Consider the following 16,728-nt stretch of genomic DNA (forward strand, 5'->3'; position numbering starts at 1 on the left):
TTATTACAAATAAATACACATGGAAATATTATTACACTGGAACATAAACTCTGCATGGATTTTGTAGGAGTGTGGGGCCAGGGGCCAGGGGAGAAACTAAAACAAGCAAGAAACATACTTACAAACGACTCCCACAACTCCCTCTTCCAACAAACAATGCCAGCAAACTCATACAATCCACAAAGCTGCCAAGAAACCCCATATTCTGGGGACATCCCCTGCATATATACCCCCCTAGCCATTTGTTTATTTGGGATTTTATTTCTAAATAGTTGGCTTTTCCAGTTAGAAAGATGGAAAGTTTCCAGTGCTTCAAACGCACTTCTTAGTCCATTAATGAGGGCAACTTGCAAATACAATAGGAAGGAGAAAAAGAATCCCCGATGGTCTTTTGACTGCTCAGAATATAGTTAGCTATAGTTGGGGCTATATTTAGGTTACATAACATGGTTCATTTTTCAGGCAGAAAGTTAAGAGCCTTGCTGATTTGCCCTGGGAGATTTCGCCTTTCACAAAAAAGCACCAACTTTTACCATCTGAATAAGAGCTCTCCCAGTTCTAGCCTGGTTAAGAAGTAAATAAATGAACAAATAAAAGTACCTTATTTTGTTACATGAATTTAACTCTGTCACTGAATTTATCTTTCCAAGATTGTAGTGATCAACAGAAAAATGAGCCTGTGTGTTCTTCCTAACATTTTTTGCAGTCTTTGCCTGGAACCACCACATACTGAGCCTTTCCCCCTTTTCCCTTTACACTGCATTTATACTTCTTTGTTCATCCTGTTATCGTTATTTTTGTCGTGAGCAGTCCCAAGATCTTCGTTACAGCACAGCCTAGAAATACTGCAAACAAACAAACAAACAAACAAACACAATTGCAAGTTTCCCAAAAGCTAAAGGCTTCTATTCAGACACCTGGAATCTGACATGACTATTGTCCAGTGGCATACAAAAAAAATCTCTGGATTGTATCCTGCGGCGCTTTTCCATTCCATTGCAACTTTTTTTCTATTGCATCAGAATCTGCTCCCACACAGAGGAAGGTTTCTCTTTGCTTGTATCCCAAGCAAACTGGCTGCTCCAGCAGAGTTCATTTTCCCCTACCCCTTTTAATCATCCACATTATTTACAGCGCATTATCAAACAGGTATATCTCATTCTCTTTCGTTTGTTTGTTCTTTCTTTGGCACAGCATAGCAGACTACAACCTGACCCAAGAGGCTGGCACCCAAAAAGAGTCTGTGTTCAGTTTCTCCAGTATGGTTTTCAGTTGGCTGCAGGCACTCTGCAGATCTTCCTTCACCAGGACAGTGTCAATCAAGTGGCCGTACTGCTCTTCGATGAAGGCAGCCGAGCTGAGCATTTCTTGCTGCTCGTCATCCTGCATATAAAAAACAAAAAGGACAAGATGTGATGACGTGGCAACCCCCACCACCTCCGCCCCCAAAATGACCAGAAGCCACAAGCTCCCCTGTCACCCTGAATCCCAACCCCCAACTCAAAGCAGCCACCGTGCTGCACTACAGACTCCTGTAGAACCCTAAAGACCCCTGTGGCACACTATCCCCCCCATGTGAAACGCCCCTCTCCACACCCACACCCTGGCTAGCTTCACTACTGTGGGTGCAGTACCATTTGGGCATTAGCCAAGAAAGAAAACCCTCAGGTTGAGGCATGTTGCCACAGAAAGCAGGTTTTGTTACTTGCAGATAAGCCTGTGAGGGGGGAAAGAGACTATGGCCCTTTTTGCACCAAACAATTCAAAGCACTATTGTATTACTCAATCAGTCATGGTTCCCCCCCCCCCCGAAGAATCATGGGAACTGTAGTTTGTTATGGGTGCTGAGAGTAGTTAGGAGACTCCCTATTCCCCTCACAGAACTACAATGCTGAGAATGGTTTAACAGTCAACTATCCATCTTCACACGCGGGACGCGGGTGGCACTGTGGTCTAACCCACAGAGCCTAGGGCTTGCCGATCAGAAGGTTGGCGGTTCGAATCCCCGCGCCCATTGTTCGGTCCCAGCTCCTGCCCACCTAGCAGTTCAAAACCACATCAAGTGCAAGTAGATAAATAGGTACTGCCCCGGCGGGAAGGTAAACGACGTTTCCGTGCACTGCTCTGGTTCGCCAGAAGTGGCTTAGTCATGCTGGCCACATGACCTGGAAGCTGTCTGCAGACAAAGGCCAGCTCCCTCGGCCTACAGAGCGAGATGAGCGCTGCAACCCCAGAGTTGTCCACAACTGGACCTAATGGTCAGGGGTACCTATACCTTTACCCATCTTCACAGGGAACTCTGGGAGCTGTAGTTCTGTGAGGGGAATGAGGGTCTCCTAGCAACTATCAGCACCAATAACAGACCACAGCTCCCAGGATTCTTTGGGGGAAGCCATGGCTGTGGCCTTGTGCTTGCCACCAGATAGCTGTTTACACCTGCCTCATTCCATTCTCTGCTTAAAGCTGTATTTGCCTTTACAGGTGAAAGCCAGCACTCTGAATTGGGTCCAGAAACAAATTGGTAGCCAATGCAGTTGATGTGGCTCATTTCTGCGAACTAGCTTTTCACGCAAAATACTTACAAGCGGGACGAAGATTTCATCCGTCAGGAGAGAGGCTGGGGCATTCTTTTTCTTTTCTGAGATGAGAGGCTTCACAAACACCACATACGGCTTGAACTCTGCCGTCCTCAAGTGCGTCACAGCCTAGGCAGGCAGCAATACAAAGGGAGAATCCCGTTCACCAATCTGTAAATGCTGCACAGTAACTTAAAGCGAGAAATCAAAACTAGAGCAGGTATTTCACACACACACACACAAACAAACACACACATTTGGCAATTCACCTAATTTGGGATGGGCACCTCAAGCTAACCCCCAAATAGGGGCAGCATGAATCACTTTGTATGCTTAAGGAGGTATAAAGGTCAAGGACCCCTGGACAGTTAAGTCCAGTCAAAGGCGACTATGGGTTTGTGGCACTCATCTCACTTTCAGGCCGAGGGAGCCAGCGTTTGTCCACAGACAGCTTTCGGGTCATGTGGCCAGCAGGACTAAACCGCTTCTGGTGCAACAGGACACCATGATGGAAACCAGAGCTGTTTACCTTCCCGCCGCAGCAATACCTATTTATCTACTTGCACTGGCCTGCTTTCGAACTACTAGGTTGGCAGGAGCTGGGACACAACAATGGGAGCTCACCCCGTCACGGGGATTCGAACCACCGACCTTCCGATCGGCAAGCCCAAGAGGCTCAGTGGTTTAGACCACAGCGCCACCCGTGTCCTTATGTTTAAGGAGGAGGCTTGCAATGGCCCTGGAAGCCTTATCCTTTTCACTGTGCAGTTAAACACTCTTTTGAAGCCACTGGGCTCTGTCAGCAGTTTTAGGGGTTTAGGTGTAGCATCAGACTGCCTATCTGCCCCTGGAAAGACAGTATGATCATATCTGGGGCATACAAACCCACTGTTTCCCTCCTCCACCAACAGCTCTGTCTTGTCTGCAGTAAACCAATTTGTCTGCTCTCATCCCAAGGACAGTGGCTTACAGCAGGGTTAGCTGACAAGGGACCCTCCCAATGTTAGGGACTACAAATCCCATCAGCCCCAGCCAGTGTGGCCAATGGACAAGGATGATGGATGCTGTAGTCCAAAACATCTGAACAGCACCATAATGGCTCACCCTGGGTTACAAACTCTCTTAAATGAGAAAGGATCACACCCCCAGCCAATATTAAGGAGCTTCTATGGCAACAGCTAGAGGCTTCGATTTAGCCAAACATATTTTGTTAGCCAATAAAGGAAACAGTCCACCAAGTGGGTATTTGGTCTCAAAAAATCTTTTTCATATAGTGGGGTGACTATAACCGAAAGTGATCCATCGAAACCCAAGCTGGTGTAAAACCCATGTTCCTATAGGTAAGGAGGAACTGAAACACAATTCTGGAAGATAAGATTTTTCTTTTTAAAAAAATAACAATAATCGTGACAGTTTACCTCAGGCACGACATCCACAAGGCAAATTTTATTTCTGGACATGACCGACTGAATTGCCTCCAGGCTTGTCCCATAGAGATTCTCTTTATACTCCCCATGTTCTACAAACCTGAAAACGTTTAGGGAATTAAGTTGTGGAGCAGAATTCAAAGTATTCACCTCAGATTTCAAAGTAGCAGAACTGTGCCATATGCGTATTAGAGTACAACACTGTTTCCTCCAATAAAAAATAAAAAATGTTTGCTACAGACAACGTGATTAAAAGGGATTACTGCTTTTGATCATTCTGGTGTCACCACCAGGAGAATAAAAGGCCAGAAATCTGAATCCCTTCCAGAGAGAGAGGCATCCAACCAGCTTCACAAAACAGAGATAATCCTATCTAGACACTTATTTCTGGGGCGGGAAAGTCCTCAGAGCTGTGGCTAAAAGCATGAAAAAAGAAATCCTACCATGTCAGAGGGGAAGTTTAATATTTAGTATTTTATTTGACATGGGAAGGAAGCATCAATCTTTTGTTTTGTTATAGGAATTCTAAGGTCTCAAATATATAAAATGTTCATAAATGTACAAGGCAAACACATACATAAGTATACTGTATAAACCACGTGTCTGAAATAGTAGGAGAGCAATCCTAAAGCCATTTTGACTCTCCCAGTGACCTCAAATATTCCTCTGCAGTGAGGAAGGAAAATGGGGAAAGTCTTCTCATTGTCTCTTTGCTCACAAATCCTGTCTTAAGGCCATGTTTGTGTATGAATCTCTATGTGGGATAAGAAGCTACAGTTAGAACTGTATATGGAACAACTGATTGGTTCAAAATTGGGAAAGTTGTACGACAAGGCTGTATATTGTCTCCCTGCTTATTTAACTTATATGCAGAATTCATCATGCGAAAGGCTGGACTGGATGAATCCCAAGGCGGAATTAAGATTGCCGGAAGAAATATCAACAACCTCAGATATGCAGATGACACAACTTTGATGGCAGAAAGTGAGGAGGAATTAAAGAACCTTTTAATGAGGGTGAAAGAGGAGAGCGCAAAATATGGTCTCAAGCTCAACATCAAGAAAACTAAGATCATGGCCACTAGTCCCATCACCTCCTGGCAAATAGAAGGGGATGAAATGGAGGCAGTGAGAGATTTTACTTTCTTGGGCTGCATGATCACTGCAGATGGTGACAGCAGTCACAAAATTAATAGACACCTGCTTCTTGGGAGAAAAGTGATGACAAACCTAGACAGCATCTTAAAAAGCAGACACATCACCTTGCCAACAAAGGTCCGTATAGTTAAAGCTATGGTTTTCCTCGTAGTGATGTATGGAAGTGAGAGCTGGACCATAAAGAAGGCTGATCGCTGAAAAATTGATGCTTTTGAATTATGGTGCTGGAGGAGACTCTTGAGAGTCCCATGGACTGCAAGGAGATCAAACCTATCCATTCTGAAGGAAATCAGCCCTGAGTGCTCACTGGAAGGACAGATCCTGAAGCTGAGGCTCCAATACTTTGGCCACCTCATGAGAAGAGAAGACTCCCTGGAAAAGACCCTGATGTTGGGAAAGATGGAGGGCACAAGGAGAAGGGGACGACAGAGGATGAGATGGTTGGACAGTGTTCTTGAAGCTACTAACATGAGTATTTAGGTTTTATTTTATTTGTTTTTTATCTTATATTTTGGAAATTTACATCCAGGTTGTTTTTTTCCTTTGAATTTTTTTGGGGGCCCTCAAGAGAGTGGGCCCCTAAGCTATAGTTTGTTCAGCTTATTTGTAAATCCAGCACTGGCTAAAACATCTGCACTGGTTTCCCATATCTTTCTGGGTCTGGTCCAAGGTTCTTCTGTTGATATACAAAACCCTGGACAACTTGAGTCCAGTCAGGGGCTGCCTGAGCCCTTATATCCCAGCCCTTGTATCACTGAGCTCATCCAGAGGAGCACTGTTTGTTGTCATTCCCCCCTCCCAAGTAAGAGGTTCAACTGTCCCCCACTAAGTGTTGCTCATTCAAGTGTTATCAGTCCCATCCTTTTGTACACTCTTCCAGCAGATTTTGGGCAGGCACCCTCACTTTTTTACTTTCAGGCATCTCTTGCAGATTTGGTGTTTTTTTTGGGGGGGGGTGTTAATATTTTGTTTATTTATTTATACTTTTCAAATTTATACATTTCACTCATTTTACAATCATTTTGACATTTCAAAACTTGACTTCCTTCCCCCCTTCCTGCGGTTCCTTAAATTTGTTTTAAATATCTTCTGCATATCCAAATTAACTTAATTTGCTCATTTATTCATCTTCTTTAAATATATACTCTTATCAAACTGAAGGTAATTACAATAATCCTGCCAATGTTTTTAATCTGTTTGTAATTTATCTGTAAATATTCAATAAAACCATTTCCATTCTTTTATAAATATTGTTATCTTGATTTCTTATTCTTCCGGTAAGTTTTGCTATTTCTGCATATTCCATAAGTTTTTATATCCATTCTTCCTTCGCTGGGACTTCTGCTTCTTTCCATTTTGGGGCGAGTAAGATTCTTGTCACTGTAGTAGCATGCATAAATAAATTTCTATACGTTTTAGGTAGTTCTGTCCCTATAATTCCCAAAAGAAAAGCTTCTGGGTTTGTTTGTTTTTACAAAGGTTATTTCAAACACCCTTTTCATTTCATTATATATCATTTCCCAGATTTGTTCATGCTGATGGGCCTATGCCGTTGTTTCAAATGTGCCCTGAGCAGCCGGTGATTTTAATGACTGCTTCATATTGCTTTTAAATGTTTTTCATGTGGTTGCATGCTGCCCTCACGCTCCGCAAGAGGGTGGCATGTAAATACTCTACTTTTACAGAAAAATTACATGGATAACCTGACTGTTCTCAAATACCAGCTGATTATCTTTTGTAGGGCTAGATTTGTTTTTCTTCTGCCATACTAGATGGCTGTTTTGGGGTTACTCCATATAATAAATGGCTCTAGGGGTGTAGCAACAGAAGCATTAAGACCTGCACTTTTTGCATGCAACTTTTGCGGAGACGAGCAAAATAGGTTACGTACTCTCATCCTAAAATAGTCAGGAAGGACTTTTGAATTGGTATGTGGCCTACTTACTGCTTGACTTGAACAAAATAATAGTGGAAAGAGTTGCTAGGTTTCTGCTTTCAAAGAGCCATGAAGGGGCTTTCTTAATTTAATTGTATTTTTGGCTTGCTTCTGGCCTACAGTTTATATAAGTACCATATATTTTAACTCTGTGTTAAGTTAGAAATTGTATGATTTTGTTCTGTTTTTGCTGAGTCTTTGACCATATAATAAAATAAAAAACCACTGTTGTAGTTTTCTCATTCACCACAGTCCCATATTAAGAAAATGTGTGCAGCTCAACAACAAAAATTCCCTGGCCAGTTTTTTTTAAAGAGCCCAGAAGCTCGTAGCTGTCAACTTTCCCTTTTTTGCAGGAAATTCCCTTATTCCAGCGCCATTTCCCACTGCAAAAAAGGGGAAGGTTGACAGCTATGCAGAAGCTTCTGTTAGCAAAGAGGATGGTAGCCTCTCTGCATATAGATCGGATTCTGGAGTCTTCCCCGGAAGACACATGCTTTCATTTCCCCTCAACAAAAGCACAAGACATCAAGGCCTACTTGTTATGCTGCACATCCGTCTCAAACGACTGCTTGGAAACAAAATTGTACTCCACGCCTTCCTTTTCATGGCTCTTCTTCGACCTTGTGGTATCTGGAAGAGAGAGAGAGAGAGAGAGAGAGAGAGCCAAGAATCAGACCATATCAACATGACAAATGTGGTATCTCTATTTGCAAAGAAGAATTTGTTCTGGGCACGGGCATAGCAAGGGGGATGCAGTAGGTGCGGCCCGCCCCGGGTGTCCCCACTGACAAAATGGCAGGCAGCACTCACTGCTGGGACCTGCAGGGTGCCCAAGCCACGTGTCTCAGGCTCCCGCAGGCTCCACGCTGTCCACCCGCTGCCTCCCCCCCCCCCAGCTGTAGGCCGGCTGAGGCTCCGCTGCGTGTCCCGTCCCTATGGGTGCTGCGCGCCCCGCCCCTATGGGTGGTTCACCCTGAACCTGGGTGTGCCGCCTCAGGTGCCTGAGAGGTTTCCTCCGCTGCTGCTTTTGGGTGGCAAAGGAAGGACCAATTCTCAAGGCTTAAGAACATAAGGACAGCCTGCTAGGTCAAGCCAATGGCCTATCCCAGGCATTGGCAAACTCGGCCCTCCAGATGTTTTGGGACTACAACTCCCATCATCCCTAGCTAACAGGACCAGTGGTCAGGGATGATGGGAGTTGTAGCCCCAAAACATCTGGAGGGCCGAGTTTGCCTATGCCTGGCCTATCCAGTCCAGCTTCCTGTTATTGCAGTGGCCAACCAGTTGCTTGTGGGAAGCCTGCGAGGAGGACCCAAGCACAAGAACTCTGTTGCCTTCTGTGGGTTTCCAGCGACTGGTATTCAGAAGCATGACTAGGGAGGCAGGGCAGAGCCCTCATGGCTAGTAGCCATCAGTAGCTTTCTCCTCCAGGAATTTGTCCAATCCTCTTTAAAAGCCATCCAAGCTGGCGGCCATCACTGCCTCCTGAGGGAACGAGTTCCGCAGTTTAACTCGGCGCTGCATGAAGCTGTACTTTTTATCTTTCGTCTGTCCTGGACTGTGCAACGTTCAGCTTGCTAAAGCGCCGCTGAAAGAGACAAGTTAAAAGTTTGGCCCCGACACACAGGAAGAACAAGGATGTACCCTGAGCGCCACACTTGTAGTTCTATAAATCATTTAATGTGTCAACATGAATCGAAGTTATGAATATTCCAGTTGTTGTATAAGGGATTATTATTTTGACCAGAATGGGGGGGGGGAGTGGGGTTTAGGTCCAAAAAGCAGCATAGAAAGAAAAAAACCTGAAGCCTTTCTTTCAGGAATTCTAGGTGCTGAAATCCCAAGGGGAGCAGAAAATAACTATTTATATATGCGACCACGGCTGTGCAGATGTTATTGGCCCAGAGATGGAAAGAAGATGAAGGCCTGACCAGAGAAGAATGGCAGATTAAGTTGATGGATTGTGTTGAAATGGCAAAAACGACCGGAAGAATCAGAAATCAGGAAGAGCAAAATTTAATAAGGAATGGGGGAAATTTATAATTTACCTTAAAAAATTGTAGTAAACAGTTAACATTGTTAGTAGGATTGGAATATCACTTGTAGTTTAATGGCGAATTGTGGACATAATGGAGATGTAAAAGATTTGGATTATTATAAAAGATGCGGGAGGAAATGATTAACAATAGGACCCACAAAGGGAAGGAGGGAAGTCCAGGAGATTCTTTGGAATCTTGTTTTTATGATGTTGGATATGGGATTGTAAAACTTTAATTTGAAAAAACCAAATAAATAAATTTATTTTTAAAAAGAAAAGCAGCATGGGAATGCCAAAATGAAGACAAATTTGGGGTAATAAAACGGCAGTTCCAGTAAATGTCATACTTTAACAAATGTTATGTTCATCTCCGAACCCGTTACTGCTGCAGCGAAGTCTTTGGGTCTTCATCCACCTAGATTTTCCTGCTGTTTTTACTGTTATATTATCCATCCTCAAGTGCAGCTACGTTCTTGTGCTGTGTTGTGAACCGTCCTGTGATCTTTGGTCCGTTTTTGAGTTCCTAACCTTTAGGGCCTAAGGCTTTTATCTAAAGAGATTATCCCACCCTCTGTGGTATATCTGCAAACATGCGAGTCCTGTCCCCCACAAGCTCTCTACAACCTCATTTTGCATGAATGGCTAGTTATGGCTACATAAAGTTTGGCACTTGAGACAGAGTTTTCTGTTTGCAAAGTACAGTACACTGGGTTGGGGTTGTTGTTTTAAAAGGCTTGTTTCAATCCAGATGCAACGTTTGAGGGGTTTCAATCACTCAGGGAGGTGGAAGCAAAGGCATGCCCTTCATTAACTCTGCGTCCTCTGGGCAGGGCTCCAGCCTAAGTCACGTAGTTGCCAACTCTCTTATGGGTGGGCAGGAGACAGGCAGTTTTTTCAGGCTGATGTCCCTCCCTCCCTCCCCCTTCGGAAATTGATTTCCTAACTTGGCCTGCGTTCTGCTGCTTTCACCTTGGTCGCGGTTTCCTAAACCGTGTTCTTGTCAATTAAGTGAGCTGCCCCAGAAATTTGGTTGAGCTTGCTGGATGGAAGCGAAACTCCTTGACAGCCAACAAAACTCTCCCCCCCCCCAACCGCCCTCTTCATTTGCAAGTTAATGAAGACCACACTAACTGAAATTTGAGCTTACGATGCAGCTTTGGAACTTGGCAATAGAAGTATCTTAAAACGTTTTTTTCTTTCTTCCTGCAATGCCATCCTCCACCCCATACATTTAAGACTGTACTCTGAAGTGATGGGAAAGTTTCGTTATGTCTGCTTGGTCTTCTTTCTGCTTTTATTATGGGCAAGGTAAGAACACGAAGCAAGGTGAGGCAACTGCCTCATGTGCATTTTGGACTCACAGCTGTCCATGGAGGCTCAGGTCAATTCTGTGTCGAGGGCAGCTGTCTACCAGCTCCATCTGGTACGCAGGCTGAGACCCTACCCGCCCGCGGACTGTCTCGCCAGAGTGGTGCATGCTCTGGTTATCTCCCGTTTGACTACTGCAATGCGTTCTACGTGGGGCTACCTTTGAAGGTGACCCAGAAACTACAACTAATCCAGAATGTGGCAGTTACACTGGTAACTGGGAGTGGCCACCGAGACCCTATAACACCGGTCCTAAAAGACCCACAGTACATCAATCCGAGCACAATTCAAAGTGTTGGTGCTGACCTTTAAAGCCCTAAACAGCCTCAGCCCAGTATACCTGAAGGAGCGTCTCCACCCCCATTGTTCAGCCCAGACACTGAGGTCCAGCTCCAAGGGCCTTCTGGCGGTTCCCTCCCTGCAAGTAGTGAGGTTATAGGGAACCAGGCAGAGGGCCTTCTCAGCAGTGGCACCTGCCCTGTGGAACGCCCTCCCATCAGATGTCAAGGAAATAAGCAACTATCTGACTTTTAGAAGAGATGTGAAGGCAGCCCTGTTTAGGGAAGTTTTTAATGTTTGATCTTTTATCGTGTTTTTAATATTCTGTTGGGAGACGCCCAGAGTGGCTGGGGAAACTCAGCCAGATGGGTGGGGTATAAATATTATTATTATTATTATTATTATTATTAGGGCAGCAGATCCCAATGTTGATCTTTCTCTCCCCCCCTCCCCCCGCTTGTTCCTGGGTTCAATCCTCTCCAGGTAGGACTGGGAGAAATGCTCTGCCTTAAATCCTGGCGAGCCGCTGCTGCGAGTCAGTGCTGGCAACACTGAGTTCGAAGCCAGCAAGCCTGCGGCTCATATGACTCTAAAAAGATGGGAGACCTGAGATTTGGGGGGGAAATGAGAGAAAACAAAATTGACAGATTCCTGCAGCTGCCCGTTTTCCACAGATCCCTGCTAGGCAGACTAGTTGCCAGGTGGCAGCAAGAAGTTGGGGTGACCCAGCAAGAACCCAGAGCGGTTTGTCCTGATAAAGGCCCCCACTGGAGAAGGTGCAAGACTTCAGCTGCCATTAGACGGCTTCAAGTCCCCAAGCCCTCCAAGCTTGCTCTAGCTAACGTCATCAGGCCCACCTTGTAGGGTCATGTCAGGTGAGAAGCTTACCCTGATCAGGTAGCATCCTGGCCCACTCTTTGCCAACCTGTCACCCTCCAGATGTTTTAGATGACAACTCCCATCAGTGCTGGCTGGGGCTGATGGGAGTTGTAGTTCAAAGCACCTGGAGGGCACCAGGTAAGCCAAAGATTGCCTAGCCTAGTCGGTTCTGCTAGCTGCTTCTCACTGCCGCCATCTGATCTGGAATAAAGAGCAACTGGCAACAGTTTCCCTTGACTTGCCTGGTAACGAAGAGACTGGGAAGAGAGATGATAGCCATCTTCAAAGGGCTGCCACATAGCAGATGGAGCAAGCTTGTTTTCTCCTGCTCTGGAGGGTAGGACTCGAACCAACGGCTTCAAGTTACAAGAAAGAAGATTCCGACTAAACACCAGGAAGAACTTACTGACGATAAAGAGCTGTTTGACAGTGGAATGCTCTCCCTCGGGAGGTGGTGGACTCTCCTTCCTGGGAGATGTTCAAGCAGAGGTTGGATGGCCACCTGTCATGGATGCCTTACTTGAGTCTCCCACATCGCAAGGGTTTGGATTAGATGACGCTCAGGGTTCCTGCCACCTTTACAATTCTATGGTTCTATGCAGTGCTATTTTTCTAGAAAAAGAGATGCCGGAACTCACCATGAACTTGTTCACTTGTTCTCTTACGATGGCAATGGCGCACACCTGAGAGGTGCCAGAACTGAGCTCCAGTGAGTTCTGGCTGAAAAAAAGCCCTGGCCTGGGTGGAATGTTGCAGAATCTAGCTCTGTGGTCCCCAACGTGGGGCACACGCCCCACAGGGAGGCAATGCCATTTTTAAAGGGGGCAATTTGGAAGCTTGTTTAGACCAAGTTAATGGCCTTTCAGACTTCCTCCACGTGAATAGTTCACTTTTTGAATAATAAGAATGATATGTCACAGCGGGGGAGAAAGATCAGGATTTTAGAGATGCTTAGGTGGGGCATGGCCCAAAAAAGCTTGGGAACCACTGATCTAGCTCCTCTTGGTGGATAAATTTTATTTTTTCATAGCACAGAGCACACTGAACCTCGGGGACGGGAAGCGTTTTTTCAGTTGGCGGTCATGTTGTATCAAAAGTAATCGGTCAGGGGCTGACTGGCACCCTCTTTCCTCCTCCTTGACACCCCCGTGAAATTAGGCCAAAAGAAGAAATCAGGCTGGGGGTTTTAGGTTACCACCTCCCCACTCCCCCCTGGTTATATTCCAGCCTTGTACTCAGCGCCGCCCATGAGCTATTTCCCCATGGACTTTACTGATGCCAGAAATCATATTCTGCATCTGGCCTCACACCGCGGACGTTTATATAATCTCCTTGTTGGCTCCCAAAACAGTTTTCACATTTTATAGCCGATTTCGGCGCCTTACAAATGTTTCAATTATTCAACACCTCCATCAGCGGCGGCAAATTTCTCCCAACGCTGCTGCTCTGATTTAATTCCAGCAGTTTCAGAATCGTATCAGCAAGTTCCCGCTGCCCCCACCGCCATCATCACCTTGTTCTTGGGCAGCGCTTGAAAGCCAGATTATTGCACCGCTCTCAAACCCCAACCCATCCTAATGCATTTAGGACCAAAGCAAGCAATCTCCCTCCCCGCTCACTATAGAATTTTGTGTTGAATAAAACAACAACAACAGCCCTATGCCATTGATGTTTTGAAAAGCACAAAATGTCGATACAAAACAGAGGAAGGCTTCAAAATTGAAAGCAGGTGGTAAGAAGGGGAGTGGATCATTTTAAGGTGCAAAAAAAAGGAAAGTTGGAAAGAGGAGCCCCTGTATTTATATCCAGGCCATTTTATAGGCTGAGCATGTGATGTTAAGTGATTGGGTGCATTTAATGTTCTTTAAAGATCCTGAAGTTGAGGCTCCAGTACTTTGGCCACCTCATGAGAAGAGAAGACTCCCTAGAAAAGACCCTGCTGTTGGGAAAGATGGAGGGCACAAGGAGAAGGGGATGACAGAGGATGAGATGGTTGGACAGTGTTCTCGAAGCTACTAACATGAGTTTGGCCAAACTGCGAGAGGCAGTGAAGGATAGGCGTGCCTGGCGTGCTCTGGTCCATGGGGTCACGAAGAGTCGGACACAACTGAACGACTGAACAACAACAACAAATGTTCTTTAAAAAAACAACATATTTTTAAAATTATAGGCAGGAGTGATGGAATTAGAAGAAGAAGAGGAGGAGGAGGAGGAGGAAGAGGAGGAGGAGGGGTTTGGATTTGATATCCTGCTTTATCACTACCCGAAGGAGTCTCAAAGCGGCTAACATCCTCCTTTCCCTTCCTCCCCCACAACAAACACTCTGTGAGGTGAGTGGGGCTGAGAGACTTCAAAGAAGTGCGACTAGCCCAAGGTCACCCAGCAGCTGCATGTGGAGAAGCGGAGACGCGAACCTGGTTCCCCAGATTACGAGTCTACTGCTCTTAACCACTACACCACACTGGTTCTCCATAAATTAGGATCAGGGAATTGCAGCATGTTGGGCATGGGGTTTTGTTTTGTTTTGTTTATAGTCCCAGCAAAAAAAAACCAAATCCACTGGTTGAGTTTTGCCCTGGGTGGAATGCAAGAGGTGGCTTTGCATAGTTTAACCCAGCGATGTGGAACTTCCAAATGGTGTTGGAGTCCACCTGATCAAGCTATTCAGACTTAATTCTGCCCTGTAGGCACCTGCCCTCTGCATCATGCCTGCCCCACAGCAACGTGGGCTCTGCAGGTCAGAGTTCTCCAACCTTTTCTCGGCAGATATTCAGAGAATCGTAGAATTGTAGAGTTGGAAGGGGCCCCAAGGGTCATCTGGTCCAACCCCCTGCAATGCAGGCATCTCAGCTAAAGCATCCATGGCAGATGGCCACCCAACCTCTGCTTAGAAACCTCCACGGAAGGAGAGCCCACAACCTCCCGAGGGAGACCGTTCCACTGTGGAACGTTCTTTCTGAAGTTGAGTCAGAATCTCCTTTCTTGTTACTGGGAGCCGTTGGTTCAAGTCCTCCCCTCCAGAGCAGGAGGAAACAAGCTGGTTCCTCTTCCATGTGACAGCCTTTGAGATATTTGAAGATGGCTAATGCATCTCCTCTCAGTCTCCACTTTTCCAGACTAAACGTACCCAGCTCCTTCAACCGTTCCTCATAAGGCTTTGTTACCAGACCCTTGACCATCCTGATCGCCCTCCTCTGCGCACGTTCCAGCTCATCCTTCTTAAATTGAGGTGCCCAAAATTGGATTACAACCCCTATCATTCCCAACCAGCTTTGCCAAAGGTGAGGGATGATGGGAGCTACAGTGCAACAGCACCGTTGACAATGATGTCTCCAAAGATTTTTACACATAACTTGGGAACACAGGCGAACTAATGCCAGTGTACTGGAAGAAGCAAAGATCACCACTGTTGAAGCAATGATTCTTCAACATCAACTTCGTTGGACTGGTCATGTTGTGCGGATGCCTGATTATCGTCTTCCAAAGCAACTACTCTATTCCGAACTTTAAAATGGAAAGCGTAATGCTGGTGGCTAACAAAAGAGGTTTAAAGACTCTCTCGAGGCAAATCTTAAAAAAAATGTAGTATAAACACCGACAATTGGGAAACACTGGCCTGCGAGCGCTGCAACTGGAGAACAGCCTTTAACAAAGGTGTAATGGGTTTTGAAGAAGCTTGAATTGGGACGAAAGGGAGAAACGTCCTAAGAGGAAGGTACGCTTGGCAAACCCTCACTGTGATCAACTTCTGCCCGGAAACCAATGTCCCCACTGTGGAAGGACATGTGGATCCAGAATTGGCCTCCACAGTCACTTACGGACCCACTGTTAAAACAGTGTTTATGGAAGACAATCTTACTCGGCTACGAGTGATCGCCGAAGAAGAAGTAGTCCAATGACATCTGGGGACCCAAGGTTGAAGAACACTGGCGTGGATATGGTTCTGTGAGGTGCTTGTGGGGAGAGGCGCGATGACCCTCTGCTCCCCTTCCCTTCTTACAATCCCCGTGGGAACAGTAAGGCCAACTGAGATATATGCTTGGCAGCTGAAATGCCACCTCCATGCCAACTCTGTTTAAAAAAACTCTCGGGACCAGGCACACTCTGATGAGTGCAGCGAAAATCGCAGCAAACATGCCAAGGAGAATCCCAGGAGTCAAGAAGTGCCCCATGTGCGTGCGCACAAAACAGACACACGCATGGCGCGAACGGTGTCTCCGCTCAGGTGTGCCTACAGCCCTTCTAAGGTAGAAGGCAGTTTCTGCATTTGGGATCCCAAGAGACGAAGGACCCATCTGTGCAGCCTTCAAATCATCCGCAATGGCCGGGGTGTGTGCGTGTGTGTGTGTGTGTGTGTTTGCTGAGTTATGAGGCATGCGTGCATACACAGCACTTATTTAAGACATTCTGGGATAATTATTTCTGTCATCTGCCACGGATGGATGGCTTAATAGCAAGTCATCCATCATCCCAACTCAGCGGCCCTTTGGAGCAGTTTCACGCTCTCGACGCCACTTGCTCCCAGTGTGGCAAGTTGCGTGCGAACATAATTAACGGGGAAACAGAGGCTTCGAAATATTAATGTTTGCATTTGAGCAGCGGCACAGCTAGCTGCTTTGGTGCTTGGTGCGGGGGCGTGTCCTGCAGCCGGGGGAGGGGCGATTTGCCCATGGGGGCGGGGCGTGCCTCTCTGGCGCTTGGAGCATCTCCGCCGCCCCCCCCCCCAGCTGTAGGGTGGCTGAGGGAGAGGCAGTAGGCAGGCACAAGTCCCACGCTGCCATTTCAGGCAGCGCGGAACCTGCAGGTGCCTAGGCCATTGTGTAACTCCTAGAAAGTTTCGTGAGCCCAATTTTTATGTTCTTTTTTAAACTCATTTTGTCACACATACCCCTCAGTGATGGCACCCGGGGCGAACCGCACCCCCCCCCCGCACCCCTTTCCTCCACCACTGCATTTGAGAATCATTCTCTTGTTTGTTTGTTTGTTTGTTTGTTTGTTTTTCAGACCTTTAAATGGAGCAATTTTAATACCTCTCTCCTTAAAAGGTAAAGGACCCCTGGACCAT

General features: G+C 46.2%; 1 protein-coding gene across 2 annotated transcripts in view; it reads right to left on the minus strand.

Annotated features, from left to right (window-relative positions):
- Positions 1 to 751: 751 nt before the first annotated feature.
- MPP3 (membrane palmitoylated protein 3) overlaps positions 752 to 16,728 on the minus strand; it is a 66,871-nt gene continuing 50,894 nt past the window's right edge. For both annotated transcript variants that reach the window (XM_033170474.1, XM_033170473.1), the window contains exons 16-19: positions 7,636 to 7,729; positions 3,995 to 4,103; positions 2,583 to 2,705; positions 752 to 1,383 (exon numbers count right to left, since the gene is read on the minus strand). In XM_033170474.1, the coding sequence (XP_033026365.1) occupies positions 1,204 to 1,383; positions 2,583 to 2,705; positions 3,995 to 4,103; positions 7,636 to 7,729 (506 nt within the window). In that variant the 3' untranslated portion in view covers positions 752 to 1,203. The remainder of the gene's footprint in view (positions 1,384 to 2,582; positions 2,706 to 3,994; positions 4,104 to 7,635; positions 7,730 to 16,728) is intronic.

This window comes from Lacerta agilis, chromosome 14 (assembly GCF_009819535.1).
Source record: "Lacerta agilis isolate rLacAgi1 chromosome 14, rLacAgi1.pri, whole genome shotgun sequence".
In the NCBI taxonomy this organism is placed as follows: domain Eukaryota; kingdom Metazoa; phylum Chordata; class Lepidosauria; order Squamata; family Lacertidae; genus Lacerta; species Lacerta agilis.